Genomic DNA, 22,105 nt, shown 5'->3' on the forward strand with positions numbered 1-22,105 from the left:
ACTTTGGTCTATCCCCATAGACAATTTACTACCAAGTGAGTTGTGCTGGAAGTGTGAATGGGTGTACCTAACAGTCAGTGCATATACAGTGTTGTTTCGCTTTTCAGAATACATATTTTTTCATCTATATTTCAGAAGTGAAAGGAGTGAAGTATAATGTTAGAATATTTGTACCATTGTAGGCCTGTTGCTCTTTGTGACGAGACTTTTCAATGGAACTATCAGCTTGCATTCGCACCTTGAAGTTGAAAACCACAGAACCACTGTCATAAGGTGTTACACATAGTTTTGGAAGAAAAATATGAACAAGATGTGAGGTATAATTAGTAAAATTTTTGGAACTGCTGACCTTGATTAATAATAGTGTGTCCCAGAAAACTGAATAATTTAACTACCATGTGTGTGTGCGTGTGTGTATACAAATAACCAAAGTCGAGGGGGAAGCGAGCATAATTCCAATTGTTCTGCACTTTTTCAGGAACCTCCGATATCCTGCACAAGTGCAGTAAAACAAATAATAAAATAAGAGCTTGATGTCAGCGCCACGAAAAAGAAAAATATCTTAAATGTATGCCATAATTGTCCAGATGATAAGGTACAGAGGAAAAATTATTTCTCCCCTCTCATATCACATGGTCTCAAGTATCGACACACATGATTTTTAACCATTGCCCATAAAATGATCATTAATAGCTGGTTCTTGTATTTCTGGTGATTCTCTTTATAAGCATCAGAAGATGAAGTTATGCAGGGAAAAATACCAACTCTGAAGATGAACATCACAGATGAGGCCAAAAGGTGAAGAGAATTTCCCAAACCATGGCAGAACATGAAGTCGTAGATACATTTCATAATCTTCTTAACTTTGAGTTTCAAAACTACAACATGAACAACAAAACTAATGCTTAAATCTTTATTAAAAAATATGAAATCAACAAAATTAAAAATGAAAACAATTTTTTGTCCACAAACATTTAATGAGTATTCGCATAGTAATATTTCAAGTTCACATGTAGGAATCTGTGCATGAAAAAACATTGTTTAAAAAGGTGTTTTTTATAACATTCAAAAAATTCTAATAAGGAAATTAAAACAGGTTTGTGTTAAGAAAAAATGCAAGTTATACGATATTATATTATACATATCCATGTACTCACAAACTGTTTGCATATCTTAAAATGGGTAACACACTGAGCAATTGGAATAGAACTTGGGGAATATCTCGAGTCCCGTCGTTCTGAAATGACAATAACCACATATTAGGAGATAACGAGATCTTTACTGTGAAAAAACATGCAAAATAAAATTTTACTGACGAGAAACTTATTATAACAACGTTAATATTCTATGCCATCCTAACGTATGGGATTTTTTTGGAATCAAATCTATTTTAAATATCACCCAAAAAGCTTTAAAAAAAAACAACCTCATTATGACAATATAAAGCACCAGAAGAATTGCTATTCAAATATTTACTCTCTCAGAGGATTCAGCAAACCTACAATATTTATGGAAACCATTATTCGTTATGTGGCCCATGATCTCAAACCTAATTTTTTTAAAATGAAATAAATTATTGTTCATACAAGTGCTGTTTGGTCAAACAGCAGTTACCACACATTACGCTCTTTCACTGTGGATCCCAAAAGGCCTGTGATTAAAATGGTATCAAGGTCTGGCCTTCAAAGTCAAATGGTAATCCTTATTGTATCCATGTGTAATATATAGTTTCTATCCCCCCCCCCCTTCCTAATCTGCTCCATCAAAGAGACAATATCACCCAATTTTGAAAACACTGATCTAGAATTTTTCCAATGTGAAAGGGTTGTTTGAAAAAAATGTTATTTCATCTAAAAAACATCAGATAGTGTTTATTAAAAATATCCCCCCTCCCTGAAAAAAAATCAGAAGTGACATCTTCTCTGTCAAATTATGAATTTCCCTTTTCCTGTGCATTCAATCCTGTGCAACTTCATGTGTTTGTCCTACTTTCTAGATTTTTTTTTATCCTACCTTTTTATCAAATTCTGTCAACAAAATTTGAGTAATTTTTTTTAAATGAAGAGGGGGAATCAGATATATTGCCAAATAATACAAATGCAGTAGATTGCAATTAATGATTATGCCAAAGCAAAAGTTATATATTGTTTTTTCAGATTATTTCAGGCCCGTCATTTAGGGGGGGGGGGGTGGCTTTCAAAAACACACTAAAAATGGTATATATATACAAATATATATACATACATTGAGTACATGTGCTTTGCTCCCCCCCCCCCCCCGGAAAAAGCTGAAATGATGGCCCTGGATTATTAAGGAATCTGTGTGGACCATTTGGTTTATTAATTTTTCTTTTGCTTAGTTTGAGGATTCAAATACTCATTTTGTGTCAATGTTTTGAGTAGTCAAACATTTGTCTGGATGGAAAAAGTAATTTTGTATTTACTACTCCATGGTCTCTGACTATTCATTGTATGGTATGGCCTTCTTACCAGATCGTGGCAGTGTCTCAATGAGGAGAGCAGGTGGGTCAAAGACCTGGGCCAACTGAACAGTAACTAACACTATTATTCAAAATTATGGTGCACATTCTATATACAGGTTGCACAACAAAACAGTTGGATACATAGACCTATTCTAGGTTTTGTGCTTCTGATGTTGCCCAGTAGCATTCAATTGTCTTCTGTATTTTTACAACATGCAGAGGCATTACAAAACTCTGCAAAGAGCTAGAAATTAAAAGGCTTCATTTTCCAAAAATGAACAGTAAAAAATGTAAGCAAATCCCTTTAAAAAAAGGATGGGACAGCACAGTAAAGTGTTCCGGTTTTTGTTACCAAGTCATTTTTGTCACTTTTTTTTTTAGATTTATATAATCCTGAAATAATGCTATGAAAAAAAAAAATTTCTTGAGCGATGTTTTTTTACTGTGCTGTGATTATGTTTTGGTCTGAATGGGGCACCTTTTCCTAATTTTTTGAGTGGGAGCCCTGTATCTTTCTTAAATGGGAGGATAAAGATAAATCATGCTTTAAAACTTTCTTTTGCTACAATAACAACTTACAACAATGACTTGCATACTTACTAATTAAGCTAAAAACATTTCACAAAAACGTATGGGAAGAATCCAATTTAAATTTCGTTGCATACGTCACATCTATTCTTTATATAAATATGTTGATGTAATTTTGAGTGCGAGATAAAAATAACTTACTGTACAAACAATTATAATCACAAACAAAACAAGGATAACAAGACTGGGAAGTCAACATAATATTTTGGCCAACAAATCATTCTTGATCACAACGACTAATGCCTTCGGTACTCTCAAACATACAAATTTTTGTATCTCTGGAAAAAACAAAGGCAGTCATCCCTTGCTTTAAATATTTTCTGACAAAAATTCTCATTATGTTTACTAAAAAATTCTCATCAACAAACAATTGCTATCATAAATTTAATAGCATTTTTTTCCCCAAACCTTATCAGGTGTGAACCCATAAAATAAATTTTTGCAACACCAATAATGCTGCATGAATAACAATCAGATCAGCTGTTTGCGAGCTTTTGAAGCTCATAAATATCAATTTCAGCTCAATCCGTACAATCAAAATTTTCAAAACACTGCACAAAAATTTTTATTGGATGATTGATAAAAATATAGATTAAAAATACTAGAACAAGAAAAAAGAAATATATTAGTCTCTCCACTTTGACGAATAATTTCGACAAGCTTTCCCACGTGATTAAAATATATATATACAGATCTTTTCAACATAAAAATATTTTTGGGTCATTCTCACGAAATAGGACAAAATTGGAACGCACAAAAAATCTTGGTGACATTTTTTTGCCTGTCCATACACAAAATATAGTTGAGTTTGTTCAAAATTCACGGAATGAATTTAATTTCATTCCAGAGTATGTTGAGAGATAGGCAAATTTGAGTTTGATATTTCAGCACTAATGACTAGATACTGATGCTTAACATTCACATGTTCTATATATTTCGCTAGCTGATTTTCAACTTGGAGAGAGAGAGGCAGTCACTCATGTTTCAAACTATTTTTTTCCCCCACACTCTTTTTTTTTCTGCCTTTCTTACTTCAATTTTTGTCAATTCTGTGGTGGGATTTATCAGGGCTATATAGTATAAGACCTGTTTCATCTGCAGTGCCACCTCCAACAAATAAGAACTGAGCACTGTGACATCATGGACGATCTGTGTGTGTGTGTGCAGGAGGGAAAATAGAAGAATCAGTCAATCGCTAAACACCAAAGCATGTAAAAGTCAATTAGGCCTGTGTGCCGTTAATATCTAACAATGTCAATAAAAAATTATTTTTTAAATTAAGAAATTATGTCTTAAATTATTGAAGCCAGATCACCTCCCTGAACAATGAGCTGTTGCACATCCCTTTGAAGTCGCGCTTGATGACTTGGCTCAGTGGGTGTGGTGTTAGAGCTATGTGACGTATATATGATTTGAGTTGTGTGACGTCACAGCTCAAACACTTTTTCAGCAGACGACAACATCAGCACTCGAGACAGCTGAACTGAAGTGGCTTTTCACATTTTAGTTGCTTATTTTACTGTTTTTAAGTGAGTTATCTCATTCATGGTGTTGTTTTAATGTCACAAGTAGATGTGTGGTAGGTATTTTTGAAATCTTTTTTATATTCTATAAGCTAAGAAATGGCTGTTAAATCCAAAAAATAATTGGAAAGTAATATATCTTTTGATATTAGCATTCAAAATAAAAACTTCAAGCATTATATATTAAGATTTTTTTTATATCTGCTTCCCATGTTTTTATGTTGCTGTTGTATTGGTAATAATGAATTCCAAGGCTTCTAAAAGCTACACCCAATTCAAATAAAAACAAAAAGCTAATCAAAAATTATCAGAAAGTTAAAAATATAATTTAAATTATTGGTCTCGAGCTGGCTTTCAATCAACCCAATAAAAGTTAACATATGTGATTCAACTGAAATGGATATGCAAAACTCAGTGCAGTCTTAACGCATGGGCACAGCCCGGGGGCCTCATAAAAATGAGAAGTAGTTGAATTTTTCGAGAATTTGCCAGGTAGAGCCTCAGGAAAACCACTTGGCCTATGATGCTCTTAAGACGGTCCTGGCAAAACTTAATACAAATGTAAAAATGGCTAAACGAAGCAAGCTAATAAATAAACAGATACTATTGGCAATAATCGAAAAGATAATTTTGGAAATAATTAATTAAAATGAACAGTTCAGCGACTGCGAACTATCTTGATTAACAAGGTAACAAACCGGGGCCCACTCGGTTCTGTTTGAGCAATGATGTTACACATGATGTCAGCTTGTACCAACTCTGGCGCATCACGAAACAGGTCTTATATTACATAGACCTGGGGATTTATAACTTAATGTTTCATCAGAACATGAAGTCTTTAGATCAGAGATTACCACGATATAATGTTGCAACCAAGAGATCTGCATTTTCTTCAATATTTATCACCTCCAACCTCATAGTGAAACCCTTCTAGGGGTTATTCAATGCTAGGGCACAACAAAGTGATTAAAGGGGGGACACAAACAAGTGAAAACATACAGATGTGAAACATTCAAGTGAAATTATGGTGAGCAAAGCAAAAACATGACATTTCAGAACCCAGTAGAGCCTATAGAAACCCCCTCCCCAATCCATAAGAGAGGAAAGCTAATGGGTATCCAGCCCAGAGTTACAAAAATCCACCTTACTCATGAAATTTTATATCCTATAAATTTAATAGAGTTACTGTTGATCAAAATCATTCTACAAGTTCAAGAAGTAGAAAGGGTCTCACTCCTGGATATTTGGGAATCATGTCTTCCCCCCCCCCAATAGGTAAAAATACCTGTAACCCACTTAAAAATCTGGCAAACATACTTTTGCATGACATTTTTTTTACGGCCAATGATAAGAACTAGCCTAAGAGGCAGGGTTTGAGCTAGATAAAAAATTTCTTTAGCAAAAAAGCGGAAATGGGGGGAGGGAAGCTTTAGGAAAATGGTACAATGCTAATGATTGAAGGTTGGATTTCTAATCATTTTGTACCTCTTGTACGCATTTTTGCAAAAGTGGCTACTACTTCTTTCCCATTCCACAATTTTCTTTCGCATTTTGCAAAAAATGTGGCCGTAGCTTAAACCCTGATAAGAAGTAATACATAAGGTGACCATATTACTTATATTTCACTGGACATTTCTGTATTTTTAATTACCATATGCTGTCCGACTATTCTAAAGCAGTTTTTTTTTTTCGAAGATGCTTCCTTGAATTTGATATTTGCTGGACATTTATGTAATTTATCGTTTGTTAAAATGATTTCATGAAAAAGTTTAACATGAGGTTTATAGAAGCATCCAATTTCCTCTTATTAGCAAATTTTAGCAACAAATTAGGAATTTTAGGAGGAAAAACATTTTGTGGGGGAAAAAAAACGAATTTGGTTTAACTTATCACAAAATTCTATAGATGAGAAAATAATAGAGATGGGCATGCATTTAAAATGTAGGTTATTGTATTTCAACATGTATAAGAAATCCCCTGATTTGTTTAGATTATATAAAATTCGGAAAAAGTTTTCGAAGATTTTTATATCTTAAAATAAAAAGAATGTTTTTCATTCATCATTAAAACCATTAAATTCCTCATGTAATACATCACCATCAGCCACATCAGGTAGTTCATTATCATCCTCAGAGTCACTCTCATTGTAAATTGTGAAGAATTTGTTAATGTCTATATTCTTATTCATGTATGAGAAACACCCTATTTTTTTAACCCCTTTTTTTGGCAGAAAAGGGTTCTTTATACACTTTAGAATATGGTAAATACCAGTAGGAAATAACTAAAAAAAAAAGTTCTAAAACTCAATAAATTTTATGTAAATTGCTGACACCAGTTCGTTCTATTTCGTGAAAATGATCCTTGTATATATCACATATATTAAATATCTCTGATGTCCATAACAATATTTTTTTAAACCTAAGGATATACCATAACATAATTTCTATAGCGAACTTTTCTGCGCCTGCTTAAACGATAAAACAGCAGGTATATCACAATCAACAGTAAAGCAGATACGAGGTATAAAGAAAAGCACAAACTGACATCAATGTTAGTGAAAATGCGAAAATTCCACTGTGGCTTATTATTATAAGAGTTATTAAATGACATTACCAAAGCACTATTATCCATGGTGAAGCCACCAATAGGTTGGTTACCAGCTATCTCATTCTCTGTGTCATCTGTCTCATTGATGATTTCAATGCGCTCCCTTTTGTAGAAATAGCGCAAATATCTGAGCACTGCACTCTGGTCCCATGGAATATCACTCAATGTGACATCTGGGCCCATCCTGCACTTCTTACAAGAGTCCTCCGATGGAAATTGGATTTTCTTGTTCTTGGGATCTTCAGTCACATCACCCGCAAGCCTCTTGTTCACTCTGTTGTGGGCTTGCCACAACCATATCACACTGTCTCTTGGAAAAGCTGCTTCCAATTCGAGGTTTGAAGACATTTTCTGGAAATGTTCTGAGCAGTGCTGGCAAGAAAAGAAATGCTTGACGTAGCCTCGAATGTCATGTAGGATCTTCTGCGGGGAATCTTTTATCACTACAAAACAAATTCATTCATTTCAGTTAAAGTTATTAATATAAATATTAAAGAATAACAACTACATGTCCATAGGCAATCATATCCCTTCAAGAAATAATGCTTCAAGTACCCAGGTAAAAAGTACAAAGTTGTGGAAAGTAATATGCAATTTCGGCATTCATGTGAATGTAATTTTGGCTGGGTGGAATATTGCCACTGACTATTTTTTATCTAAGAAATATTCCACAAAACAAAATGATAGCTTTTTACCTAGGCAATCAAAATGTGTATTGAGATTTTCAATTTTCAGTCAATTTTAATTATCTATATCTATATCTTTCCTTTGGTATTTTCTATGTTACTACAGGGTAAATTTATGAAGTTTTAATATGCAAATTACCTAATTTTTCGATACTTCAAACCAGGGCTTGACAAATCAGCAAAACAAAATTTAGGTGCCAGACAAATTTCTCAGGACTAAACAATAGTTGGTTCCCCCCTCCCCCCAAGAAAAACAGTCAATATTTTTTCAACTTTCCTGAAATTTAACATGATCCTCTTTTCATGTTGGAAGACATGTCATTATGAAATCAGAAAATTTTCTGACATTCTTAGACTGATTTAGTGATTAGATATAGAAAATTTTAGATAATACAGATTTTATAGTCACCATGGCGACCTGGTGCCTGACATTAGTCAATCCCTGCTTCATTTATAACCCAAAGCTTTTTTTCTTTCAGAGTACAGTGCGACCTTGATAACTTAATTATCATTCCTGTAATTAGTGCAATACCAAATTCAATGGAGGGAAACCTTTTTAACTTGTCACATGATGACCAAGTCAACTATGATTTACACTGCGTTACCGTAACTCATTTTCAGAAATCTCCTTTGTGTTCATGAGTTTGGAAAATTTTGCATTACTCTTGTGTTTCAAAAATTCTATGTTTCATTTTCCTCTGCCGCTTGTTTATTGATAATATGCATTGAAGATTTTCCTCCACACCTTTGGGTAGGATTACTTTTTTATTCCTCTGTTTTAATCTAAAACTACACCCGTGGACTACAAAAACCAGATAGATACGAATGATTTTCTGAAATTTTTGAGCAAGAGATGGTGCAGAAAGTTAGATTGAAAGGTTCCAAGTGACGAGGAAAGTTATTTTTCACAATTGCACTGCTCATTCAAAAATAACAGATCTTTCGGCAATCAAAATATTATTTTTTCACCAAATTGGGGATTATTCTCAATACATAAGCTTTTCATAGAAAATTGCAGATCAAAACATTTTGTAACAGTAGATGATGGAATATAGAATTTTTCAACATTAACATCACTATAAGTATTGGAAAATTTGCAAAACATTTACACATTGCATTATCTTGGTATTCCTCATACGCTTCAATAGTCAAGGTATGGAATAAAGTCCACAATGAACACGGATACCCTCGATAGTTTGGTTTACTCCCTTTACAGCCAACATATGGACGCATTTTTGGCAAGTAATCAGTTTCGGTCTGAAAAATGCAAGAAATGCAAAAATTGTAGGTAAATGATAAATTAATCGACAGAAATTAATCGTATCTCCAATTTAAAGCAAAATGAATGAGACATCGCATAAAAATAAAACAGTTTCATATATATTTTTTAAATCTTTACGTTTTTTACTACTGATAGTATTTTAAAGTAACATTAACTTTTTAATCCCATACATACGTTATTGGATATTGGTATTTTGAAGTATGAAGGCTGTGTAATTCCTTCCAATTACCAAATGACAGCACAAGTGTGGGAATATTGGTTTATGTTCAATAATACAGTAGGGCATTGATTATCTGAAACAATTGGGGACTGGGGGTGTTCGGATAACTGATCGTTCACAGAAAAAAAAAAATTGTACCAGTGTCATAGGAGCAATATGAAACAAAGGCATGGTGATATTAAACACAAAACTGTATACATTTTGTATCACGCATCTTACAAATAACAGAACTGACTGGCCTAGTTTGACAAGTTCAAAATGTCCATTAAAGTAGAGTTTAAGAAAAGTAAATGTTTTTTTCCTTTAGAGTTGAGAGACACTCAATTTTACTGCTAAATCTCGCAAGCATTTTAAAGAGAGCAATCGGACAGCATCACATTCTTATTGTTGTTCTAACCACTTCATAGCCATCTCTATAATTAATACTCTATAGTATGTTACTTGATAAAATTCCATTACATGTTTCACCCCCTCTGTAAATGTGTTTACTGCATCACACTTTTGTGTAATGCAGTATAGTGATAACAAAACTTTCAAGTACCAGGTTAATTAAATCATTGTGTACTAAATAATTTTTTTGTTGTTTTTAGGCCTTAATTAGATGATTACTAAAATGACCTACTAAAGAATTTACATGATAATTCTTTTTTTTTTATAATTTAGTAGTGTGAAAGGGTTAACAGACTTATTTTCTGCATTTCGTGTACTACACTAGACTACTATGTGATGTTCATTAAAGGAAAAACTTCAAAATTTTCATATTATGACAGGGGTTTTCAAATTTTTTCCACTCAAGGCACCCCTTTTCCCTATTCCATGCTTATCCATGAGATCTGTTGGCTCCCCAGAGCTTTTTAATGGAAAATATTTTTGAAAAACCTTTATCAGGGTCATCACACAGGGAGGCACACAGTTTGAGAACCCCTGAACTATGGAATATATTTGATACTCCGATCAAATTATCTACACAAAAAACCACAAAGAAACAAGCAAATATTACAAAATTACCGTTATTTGATCCAACTTCTGTGCAAATCGTGCTCCAGTAATATTACCTCTGTGATTACTGATCCATTCATTGAGTTTGGTCAAATAGGATTTCACATTTACTGTTCCAGGAAAATACTGAAAGTAAAAATAAATTGTGTAAAAATGGGTAGTACAGTTTAGACTAATGAGCAAAAATGGAGTAAAAGTCAATGATGACACATAGAGATGGAATATTTCTTTATCATAAAAATAGATAAGTAAAATTCATAATGGTTAACTTTTTTCTCCACGTTAAATTTTAAGGAAAAATTTTCAGTGCCATATTTTCAGTCAGTTGAAGGTTCCTTGCAGAACAATACAAAACATCCTACTTTGTGAGGCATATGTATCTTAAAGTTTTATCAGTACATGCTTCTAAAATTTATTTTTTTTTCCCCTTGTTCTTTTGAAACTACAGTAGACTCTCACTAATCCAGCACATATCTGACCAGGGTGTGCAGGATTACTGGAAGTCAATTGAAAAAGACCATTTAAATAATATAAACTTCTGCGCAAAGATATACAGTAACATGTTTTCCTCTTTTGTACTCGAAGAAAACCCGCCTAAAAAAACGCTAGATTATTGAATGGGCTGGACTAGCACACAGCCAAATTATAAAGTCCAATTTCTGTATTAACTTTTAAATGCTACTTCCTTTTTTTAAGATATATATATATACAAAAAAGATGTAAATACTGCATTATTAGCATATTTAAGATTAATATTTGTAATCTATACCTTTTTAATTGCTGCGATGAATGACTTTAAAGCAGATAATTTTTCACCACTGATGAGTTCATGAGCAGACACTTCCTGGTACAGTGCGTATCGTACAGCATTCTCTATGTCCACCATGAATATATGGTTATGAGAAACCCTAAGCATTAAAACAAGATTTATGATTTCAACAAATATATAAACAAGTTTATCAATAATGATTCATGAGTTTTATTATTTTTTGATGTAACACTGCATTAAAAAAAAAAAATTGAAAATACTTACACAGGACTGTTTTGGAAATAAAATAAAATTTTCATTAATTAAAATACATTAAAGAAGCAAATATTCAAGATCTTGAAAATAAATATTATAATTATGTGTCTTTCCTCTCTGATGTGGTTATTGCCGTACATATGATCAATCTGGTTATTATGCATAACATTTATGGTAACACATTTTTATTTTTTGATTTATATATAATATTTATTTATATTTATTATTTATTTATTTCATTTTGATTTATCACATTTATGGTAACATGATTGTGTAATTAAGTTTTTGAATTATTTCTAAATTGTTATTTATGCAACCACGTAAAACTGAAATTCATTAATGTTATAAATACAGGTAATGCTTACGTGTCACTATCAGGATCTGGTGTTGATACCTCAGGCGGTTTCTTAACCCGTTCATTTCCAGTAACCATTTCAAATATGCTGTCCCGTACCTTTGAACCATTTATGTTGTTGATTGATCTAAAACAGAAAAATTGAATTTTCCACTGATCTGAATAACCACATTTGCATCTCACTTATACTAAGTATGTTATGGGAAACACTGTTTTCACAACTTTTTAACAAGACAACAGTATTAAATTTGCAGTGAAAAGTGATTTCTCACTCATACATTCCTCTCAAATACAAGACGATTTTCTGCACTACTGGTAAGAGACTACTACTTCGCCAAACACCAACTCTGGCCATATCGCTATATTGCAATTTACTGCTATTAGTGAGATGGGTTGGAAGTGAAGGCGCTGTCTATCGGTGGTCGCCTCGAGTTCGTTAGGGAAAATATCACTGGTAAGAGACTGACTTCAGCCAAAACTCTTAGCCAACTCGCAAAGTGGCTGGCCCTGTTGCATATTGGCCACAATTCTGGCTTTGGCAGTAACATATATACACTAATAAATAGTCGAGTTATCAATAAATGTCATCAAATAATGCCAAAATTGCCAAATTTTCTTGTAATCATGTGAAGGTGGCGAACTGGAAAAAAAATTAAATTTCTTCTGTCTGCTAAGTTTTTATGCCATGTGAGGATGAATGGGGGCACTCTATTCATTTAGTCAACCAGTATTGCGGTAAATACTAAATATAGCTAAATACTACTCCAAGATCAATTAGAGTATTCCAGCGTGAGGAAGGCTTAACACTGAATAGGATAAAATGTGTTTATAAAGATCAAGATTTGTAAATAAGAACTATAAATATTCAGTTATACTTACCTGTATAGAACCTCTTTATGGCCATTTTTGTCCACACTAATGAAAACAAGTGAGGTATTAGAATAATCTGGATCCAGCTCAGCCAATAACTGATTGTTCGTGTTCAGCGTTCTACGAACAATGACATTTCTTTCGATGGACAAATCCAAGATAACCTAATATTGCATAAAAGAATGATTTTAAACACTAATTCAACAAATGTTGAAGAATTTGAAGATAAACATAAACTATTTATGGTTGAGTTTAAGCATATAAAAATATGTGTATGGAAATTAAATGTGAAAAGCAATTTAAATATTTAATTAATTATCAATTTAGCTATGACAGATGTTCAACAAGTAATAATTACTATTAGAACACATGTATAATAAAGGAGATGAACAGACAGAAGGATGAAGGTAGAGAAGTAATAGGTCAATGGTAGTAACGTCATTGATTTTGGAAATTTATGATCCAAACATTTTTGAACCATGTTTTTTAATTGGATCCACAGAAACAACTCCTCATGTACCATAGAGTATGCTACGGGGCTTGCAAACGTAAGTAACAAAAATTACATGATTCAGAGAAAAACTTGACATTACAATAAAGCTTAATACAAAAAATAAAAGATATACAGGGTGCCTATCTACCAGCATGCACCACATTTTACTGGTGAACCGTTGATTGTAGAGGCATACATACTTCAAATTAGAAAAAGTATCCGAATAATATGTTTAACTCAGGTGCATCATTCATGTTGCAAGGGATTATAGTTATTAAAAAAATGAACTTTTAATACTATCCCTAAAAAACCCAATTTAAAAATATTTTTGATTTCTCTCTTGATGCCAGTTAAAAAAATGTCAGGTTTCTAAATACAATATACACTGTGATATTTAAATTTGAAAAAGGAGAAAGTTCGGAAAAAATAGTAAAACATAACAAGAAAACTTTTTACCCTCGTTTATGCTGTTTTCCCCTTCCACCTTTTTTCAGTTTTTCAAATTCAAATATCTCAGCGAATATTGCCTCTTAAAAACATGGAACTTCTTTTCTTGGAGAGAAAATTATGAGAGACAGGGCAATAACTTTATAATTGAATTTTTGGGCACAGGGTGTCCGTATAAAAAGTTAATTTTTAATTTTACTTTAATAACTATAGAATCCCTTGAAACCTAAATAATGCATCTGAGGTCTAAATGTTTAGATACTTTTTCTTATTGGAAGTATACCTCCAAGATCAATGGTTTGCCAGTGAAATGGGGTTAGTGCTGGCATCCTGTCTATATAAACTAAACCATGTAATTGTATGGCACGATGCTAGTTCAGAAGTGCAATATGCTGCCATAGACGCCATAAGATAGTGTGAATAGGAAAAAAAATTTACACAATCTTGATGTGTGTGTATATTGTGTAATTTTTTTCTCTATTCACATTGATATGCTATGACATCTGTTGGTAGCACATTGTGCTTCTGAATTGGCATCATGTTTTTATTGCACATATATATAGATGATATGATTTATCTTTTATTTTCTGCATTAAGCTGTATTGCAATGTCAAGTTTTTCTCTGAATCATATAATGTTTCTTATTTACGTTTGTAAGCCTCATGACATACTCTGTGGTGCACAAGGAGTTGTTTCTGAAGATCCAGACAAAAGAAATATTTTAAATGATGCAAAAATGTTTGGATCATGTGGAGGGTTCAGAACCAAAACGGTCTAAGCCACTAGAGTGTAACTTTTCATAAAAAAAGCTAGCTTTCTTCCCTGAAAGCTTCCAAAGATTTTTGCATGTTTTTTTTTAATGGTTTCTGTTTGTAAGACACTTAATTCTCTAAAGTGTCTTATGAGCAAAAAAGTATTTCAAGAAAAATTGATTTTTGGGACGTTTTTAGAAAGAACGCTCTGCTATGAAAAATTTCACTCTAGTGACTTAGATCACCGATTCTCAACCCTTTATATATTCCCCCTCCCTCCCAAAATTAATGATATAATTTTACATCACTGAACTATTACTTCATGTCTTCTCTACCCCTTCATTCATCTATATGTCCTGATTTTTTGTTGTACATGTTTTCTAATACCAATTAGTAAGTGTTGAACCTCTGTCGCAGCTAAATTGGTAACTTTTTTAAATATCTAAATTGCTCTTCACATTTTTTTGCACCATTGGTAAATGAACTTACAACCAAATGTAAATTAATTAAATCTGAAGTAGCATCAGATAAGGGAAAACCTACTTCTCTTCCCAGATAGGAATCTGGATTTTCGATGATAATATATGCTGTGTTTGCTGTGGGTTGAACTTCTTTCCAAAAATCTGTCAAACTGAAGCTCCTGCAAGAAAGTTGTCAGTTTAATTAGGATCATTCTCAAGTATAAATCAAAAGCGAATATGTGCATGGAACTGATTTTATAAGAATACCTTGATTCCTCAGTTAAAAGCCAACAAATGAATATAAATATAAAGACAAATATTTATGTGCATGAGTGTCCCAGAACTCCACCATTAAAATGAGAGAGGTGATAGTATACATCAAGACAAACAATTTTTGCAATGGGAACCCAAGGTCAAAATCCAGTTATTGAGGGAATATATATATGTGTGTGTGTGTGTGTGCAATCTCCATGTTGAGAGATCTCCAAAATATGACAACCTTGATCACATCATGAGGAGCAAAAGGGAAATTTTTCCCCCTTCTAGTCACAAGCAATTACGGAAGAAAAAACAAAAAAAAAGAGTTTTTTTTTCCCCTCACTAACAGTATTATGTGCACAAGAGATATTTTTCCTCTCTCGCTTCTAGGTCACTTTTGGATTTTTTTTCTCCCCTTTTTTGGCACCGTTGGGCGCACTTTAAATTACCCAGAAAATTCATTTGTGATCCAAGATGTGCGCTGTAGCCCCTCTGATTTTGGAGGTAGATAAGTTTTGAGACACCTTGTGAAACATCCAGACTTTGCTATCAACTAACGTAGGTCAATGTACTGTCTAAACACAATTTAACCAACGGATAGGGGAGTTTTGTTCTTACATGAGATATGACCATAAATATTCACAAAGGCACTTGAGAAAAAAAAAATTGATTGAACCAAGGAAATCATTCAACCGTGACCTGACAGTAATTAAAACTGAATACTTACTCGATTTCTCTCAAATTAGGCCAGTGAGAAGGTATAGTTCTATTTCCATTCTCTTGGAGGAATTCAATCAAAGAGTGCTTAATGTGTGACATCTCACGGCCACCTTCAATTCTTGTACCTCTATCTCCGGAACCGACTTGACTAGGAAATAACTGTTTGCAAAAGAAGGAAAAGTTCGTACAAAGAACATAGACAAAATAAAAAATTCAGAAACAAGTCAAATTCAAAACTGTTTTGGGATGCTTTAACTGCACAGTGAAACTCCTGCATAAAGTGATACTCTAACAACCAGAGAAAAGTACCATTATACAGGATTTTACGTTACAAGACTGAATATGTGCCAGGAGTAGGAATAGTTGTTTCGCCCAGTGCGATCCAACCCTCATGGGTAAAAGGCTTATATCCCGGGAGGGACAGAGCCTGGGTCGTGTCTGGTCTGTCGGGAGTAGGAATAAACTACATTATAGAAAGCATAGTTATATAGGTTAGCAGTTAAGTTTATAGGTTAATCAGTTATTTATTATTGTTTTCACCTTTTTAAAACTGGGCCAGCGAAAATAACTTAATAAATAATTTTTATGGCAGAACCTTGTAGGCCTCTCTTAGTTACTTATCTATCAAATCTACTGATTCATTTAATTTTCCTAGAGTCGCCACGGAGCCCCTGGGAGTTGCACACGGAGCACCAGTTGAGAACCGCTGAAGTAGAGAAAGTATTTGCAGACCAGCAAAAAATTCATAAATAAGAGGAATAATTAGCAAACTGGCAAAAAAATGAATAGATAAGAGAAATAATTTACGGAGCAGCAAAAATTAAATTTTACCTTTATTGTTGGATAGCCGGGTACATCATATGTCCTGCATAGATTTGTGTTATCTGAATCGGCACAATTTACTACGCCTATTTCAACAACATTCTTCCAGTCTGTAAATAAAAGAAATAAATTGATATTTATATTAACTATTTATCAATTACCATAAACCCAAGTACTTGCCGATTGTTACGGTGGGTACCTCGAGAACTTTAGATACAGCATAGGCAAAATTTGATAGTTTAACAAAGCACATGGGCCAATTTAAGCTGCATTACAAACACCAAATAATTTTTTCGGAGCAAACCATATTTTCTTACAGCATAGGCCTATATGCTCAACCTTGGCCTCCGGGACAAACTTAATTTTGTAAAAATTACGTGCAACTGCACAGTAGGTCACTTTATGGTGATCTGTAAATGTGCTGGTTTTAACAAAATGAGTTCAGATGGGCCACATCAGATGACTCTGAAAACACATTTACCCCCCCCCCCCCAGCCATAGGTTGGGAATGTACATGCTAGAGTTTGAAAGCATGTGAGTGCCCTAAAGAGTAAGGAACCATGTTCATGAGCTACCAAAAGAATGATGCACCAGATCAGTGAGCAACCAAAACATTGACTCAGAAAGTGTGCAAGGATGCATATGACCATATGAGGGCCTTAGAGATGGTGGGAGGGGGGAAGCATGATTAGAATGGGCAAAGGGGTGGCAAAATTTATGTAGTCCCCCAGTAAAGTCAATTGTCTGATTCCAGGCGTGGATCCAGTGGGGGGTAGTGAAGGGATAATCACCCCTCCCAAGAGCCAAATACTATGGAGGAGATTTGTCTGTCCCATAAAATATGGGATTATCCAAAGAACCTATGCAAAAAGTCACCACTTTGGATCTGCGCATGTCCTTCTCCAATCGCAGATGTAAATATGTCTTTGCTCCATTCACAGCTAAAAATCTATCTCATTGCTTCATTTTAAGCTGAAGATGTCTTTCTCTTCTTCATTTGTACTGAAGATGTGCGCCTCAGCTCCACTCACAGCCGAAGATGTCTACCTCGGCTTCATTTACAGTTGAAGATCCCAGCCTAACTTCCATTCGCATCTAAAGCTATCTGCCTCCTTTATGGTTACCAGATTTGAAACTGAGAAAGGAAGACACCGGTGCAGGCACATTTAGTAACATCACTTTTCCAATTTTTACAATAGATGGTGCCACTATTTTGACCAATAAAACCAGCCACAACTAAAACAGAAAAAATTATGGGAATTTTGACGGCTATTGGTCAAAAGAGTGATCTAGAGGGTTTGTGAGTATAGGAGTGACCAAAAGAGTCAGCAAGCATGTGAGTGACCAAAAAGAGTACTTAAGCATGTAAACATGGCTTCCACATGCTGGCACAGGGCCCCTAGGCCGGGACATTCAGTGGGTCTCCATCCAGACTTTTCACGGGCCCTTCTGTAGTAAATTTATAATGAAAAAACAAATGATGGTAATTATCCCAGAGTCCTGTCAGTCCCACCTTTGGGAGGGGGCATGCATGTAAGTGATCAAAAGAGTACACAAGCACAGGGCAGTTTCATGAGCATCCTAGCCCCCCCCCCCCCCGGACCAAGTGATTTTTCTGAGGGCATACCTGACAAATTCTTGAAAAATTCAACTATTTCTCATTTTTCTAAGCATCCCATAATGTTGAGACAGCATTACATGACTAGCACGTGAGTGACCAAAAGGAGGACTTAGACATGGGCGTACTTACAGGGTGGGGGGGGGAAGGGGGCGGCGAATTCAATGAGTGACCGGTCAAGAAAATTAAACCAGAATGGGTGAAGGGCGACAAAATTAAGGTAACACACAGGCGGAGGGGGGGGGGCAGAAACCGAAAATTTTCAAAATCAAAAGAATGTCTCACTCTCGATGTCTCTGGCGAAGTGTCTCCACTCGGGAGCGAAGCGGATGCAGTGTCCACACCAGGAGCTGTAGAACTCGACGATCCACGCGTTGCTCTTGCCGTAGACGATCCTCTGGAAATTGTTGGGGTCCAGCTCCCAGAGAGGGTCGTCGACTTCGTACAGGGACGAAGATTCAGCCCATGCTGCTAGATGGAGGACCAGCAGCGTCAGCTGGAGGACAGCAGCAGCTGATGGTGAGCTATTTCCTCGAGACGAGAGAGACATCCCGCAACAACGGCCGCATCAACTAAAGACAGTGTCGTTACATCTGTCATTACACAAAATGCTTCTCTGTTTCTTTTTCACCATTTTTGTTTTTTTTCTAAATCCCTACGAGGAAATGAATAAAAGAAAAAATCCTTGAGATACGTTACATGTGTTTGACGCGGCCGTCGGGTTCCGGCAATCGCAGTGGTAACGGAGGAGGAAACAAATGTGTAATGTTTGTAAGAAGATAATCGTACATTTACGAGAAATACATATCGGATCTTTACGATCCGCATCGTATTATTCCATAGGGGAAAATCAATCGGTCGTTGCTATTTAAGACAAATAATGACTGGAAAAATCGTAAAATTGATGAGGAGGTGTTTCTCATCTCAGGGTCTTGTCTGTGTGGACGTGTCGTTTTGTCAGCGGTTACTGAATCGTCGGAGTGTGTGGAAGAGCATCCCGGGGGCCCGCGGGGAAATCGATTTTTTTTGGGGGCCACCCTATCTGAGTAGGAATGCTCGCCTACCAATTCACGTGCTTAATCACCAGGTCGCATTATTATCACAGCCCCCCCCCCCTGCACTTGAGGCAGTGCCGTCTCCAACGCATGGACCCACCCGGGCTCAAGGGTAGAGGGGGGCCTTCCCGATAATGAGATCTGAATAAGATTTTAGAGATTATGCATGAAAATTTGTAAGTGGAGGCATTTCTGACCAGGCAGGAAGATTCAGTAAAATCTCTTTCTTCGGGCCCCCCCCCCGGAGGGGCCGTCTTAAGAGGATCAGGGGGGCCCCCCCCGGGCCAAGTGGTTTTTCCGAGGCCCTACTGGCAAATTCTGGAAAATTTCAACCAGATCTCACTTTTGTGAGGCCCCACTTTTCTCTTGAGGCCCCAGGGCCGTGCCCGGGTGGGCCCATGCGTTAAGACGGCACTGGGCACCCCCTTCCCCCTGATGCACGGTCCTGGCTTCAGACCCATTGGTCTTGTCCGGGTGGGGCTGAGGTGCTAAGGCGGCACTGGTGCAAGGGCCAGACTGTCTCAAATAACTAACCCGTGTAGGCCCAGGGCCACAATTAGAAACGAAGATTTATTATGTCGCTTAGGGCAGGTGTCCATTTTGACAACCCCCCCCCCCCCCGCCCCCCGTAATTTTGAATGGAAAAAACAATTTAAACTTGGAGCCTTCACCGATTCAGCTCCTGGGCTTCAGACATCCCCCAATACTGTCTTAGAAGCGTCCTCGGGTCCCTGACAAAATGGTTTTTCTGTGCCCCTCCCCCCAATAACTGACTATAGAAATGCCTGTTGACCAATTTGCGTGCTTAATCTCGAAAATGTTAATCATATCTCATTATCATGAGGTCCCATCTGCACCTGAGGCCCCCCGGGCCGTGCCTGAGTGGACCCATGCTTCAAGATGGCAGTGACCCTCCCCTAGTTGTGCCCCTGGGTGGGCCCATCCGTATAAGCATATTTATGGGGAGGGGGGACTAGCCGAGGGCAAGTTCTGAAGAGCGGCATATTTGAAGAATGAGTGGTCGAGAAAACTAGACTGGAATGTGTGAAAGGTAGCAAAATCAAAAATCCGTCTTTGTATAGAGAGCGAGAGATCACGTGAACGACCGAAAAAGAAAAGTGGTCCTAGAGGGCGTGCAAACAACCATAAGGTAGGCAAATTTAAGAAATCGGGGGGGTCAAGAAAACCTACAGATAAACCTATACTAGACAGACTTGGGTATCAGGAACGGCAAAATTATACAGTCCACAGGAGGTAAAACCATAAATCCGCCCAGGACCGTAGCGTGCTTTTTCGGGACCCTGTGTTATTATTGTGCAAAATAAATGCCTATTTTTTTATTGAGCTCCCCCGCCCGCTCCCCATTCACCCATAGGTGGAGATTGACTTGGAAGTCTGGGGGGGGGGGCAAGGACATTATTGCTGGGGGGCACGATGATGATGATGTCAATTCATCTACACATATATACATTAGATCAGTCGACTCCACGTTTGACTCAGGGGGGGGGGGCAATGTCTCCCACGCCTCCCCCCCCCGTATCTCCGCCCATGCATTCACCTCAGAACACCGGTGCAAACCCCAGTCGCAACAGCCTATTTACGGGACTGCCAGGACCTCAACCAGAAACGAAACTTTATTCTCAACAGGAAATTGTCATTTCTGACTTATTTCTGGGGTGCTCAAACCTATCCCACAAAATTCTGTGGGGTCAAAATTCACTCAGCGTCTTTCTACTAGTTCCAGCGCCCGGGGCGACAGACACACCTGCACTCCCTAGATTGCGGCTCTGTGTTCTGCCCATTCGTTTAGACCAGGAGTCTTCAACCTTTGTCGCGAGCATTGCCCATACATACTTATCATCAAACAACGAGTAAGTACCGCGGCAACGTTGACATACGTATGCCTGAAATCTGCGTTATTGTAATTCTTGAATGCATATTTTACATGGTGTGTAATTGAAGCGTTGATCAAGTGCTTGCGAGCACACACGAAATCAGATACCAACACTTGGCACTCTCACTGCTTCAGAGCACAATATCGCTCGTGGGCACGCTACAGGTCAAAGATGGCTGGTTTAGACGGTCCTTGTTGAAGGGTGGTGAACTGACTCGGTCTGAAGCTGTGAATTTTTTGAGGCCCGCAACTAGAGGGAGCAAGAAGCATAAGCAGAAGGTAGGGGGAATAAAAAAAATATTTCACCTATATATATAGGCTATGTGGAATGAATAGGTGCTATGTGAATCAATTTCTGTTAATTCAAAATGCTTTTGAAAAAAGATACACAAACGAAAATTCTCTGGAATAAATTCATTGCGCTCCTCTCAAGCCTGGTGTGCCGCCACCAAAGGTCAGTTCTGCGTACGCCCCTGGCCAATACCGTCTAGAGCAGAAAGCCTTCGCCCGCGATATTTTCGATGCTGTGACGTCATAACACTCCGGCCTAAACCAATACCGTCTAGAGCAGAAGGTATTCTGCTCTAGAAGGTATTGCCCTGGCCCTCCGAAAGGTGGGTTTTGCGTGTGCCCCCTGGAGGGAGCAGCGTGCTTCTTGCGGCCGTCGGACTACCGGGGGGCCTGGACTCATCCATCCCATCAATTTGACATAGCTGTTGCTGATTGTGGTTTTCACAGATGTCACGTTAAAAACCACTGTTTTAGTTCCCAGCTAGTGTGAGTGCTAGGCATTAAACGGGGCGACAACTGGGGGGGGGGGGTGGCGATCGGTTAAAAATGAGATGATCATTGAAAAAATGAAAAATCATTAGAAACATTTTTGCAGTTTGGAGCAATGTGGGGGGTTCCCCCTTGAGAACGACCTCCTCATTGATCCATATTTTTCCAA

At 36.6% G+C, this 22,105-nt stretch overlaps 1 protein-coding gene across 1 annotated transcript; it reads right to left on the minus strand.

Moving 5' to 3' along the window:
- Window positions 1-899: 899 nt before the first annotated feature.
- LOC149087065 (sulfhydryl oxidase 2-like) lies at window positions 900-18,951 on the minus strand. Its single transcript, XM_089231293.1, has 11 exons — window positions 18,493-18,951; window positions 16,599-16,699; window positions 15,775-15,926; window positions 14,872-14,968; window positions 12,646-12,800; window positions 11,777-11,893; window positions 11,157-11,295; window positions 10,397-10,513; window positions 8,996-9,143; window positions 7,207-7,643; window positions 900-1,237 (listed from the first exon to the last, which is right to left on the minus strand). The coding sequence occupies exons 1-11, from the start codon at window positions 18,755-18,757 to the stop codon at window positions 1,154-1,156; spliced, it is 1,812 nt and encodes a 603-aa protein (XP_089087419.1). The 5' UTR covers window positions 18,758-18,951; the 3' UTR covers window positions 900-1,153.
- Between the last annotated feature and the right edge of the window lie 3,154 nt (window positions 18,952-22,105).

The sequence above is a fragment of the Pholcus phalangioides genome, unplaced genomic scaffold (assembly GCF_987345545.1).
Source record: "Pholcus phalangioides strain wild (caught in Gottingen) unplaced genomic scaffold, Ppha-v1.0 ptg000004l_1, whole genome shotgun sequence".
Classification (NCBI taxonomy): domain Eukaryota; kingdom Metazoa; phylum Arthropoda; class Arachnida; order Araneae; family Pholcidae; genus Pholcus; species Pholcus phalangioides.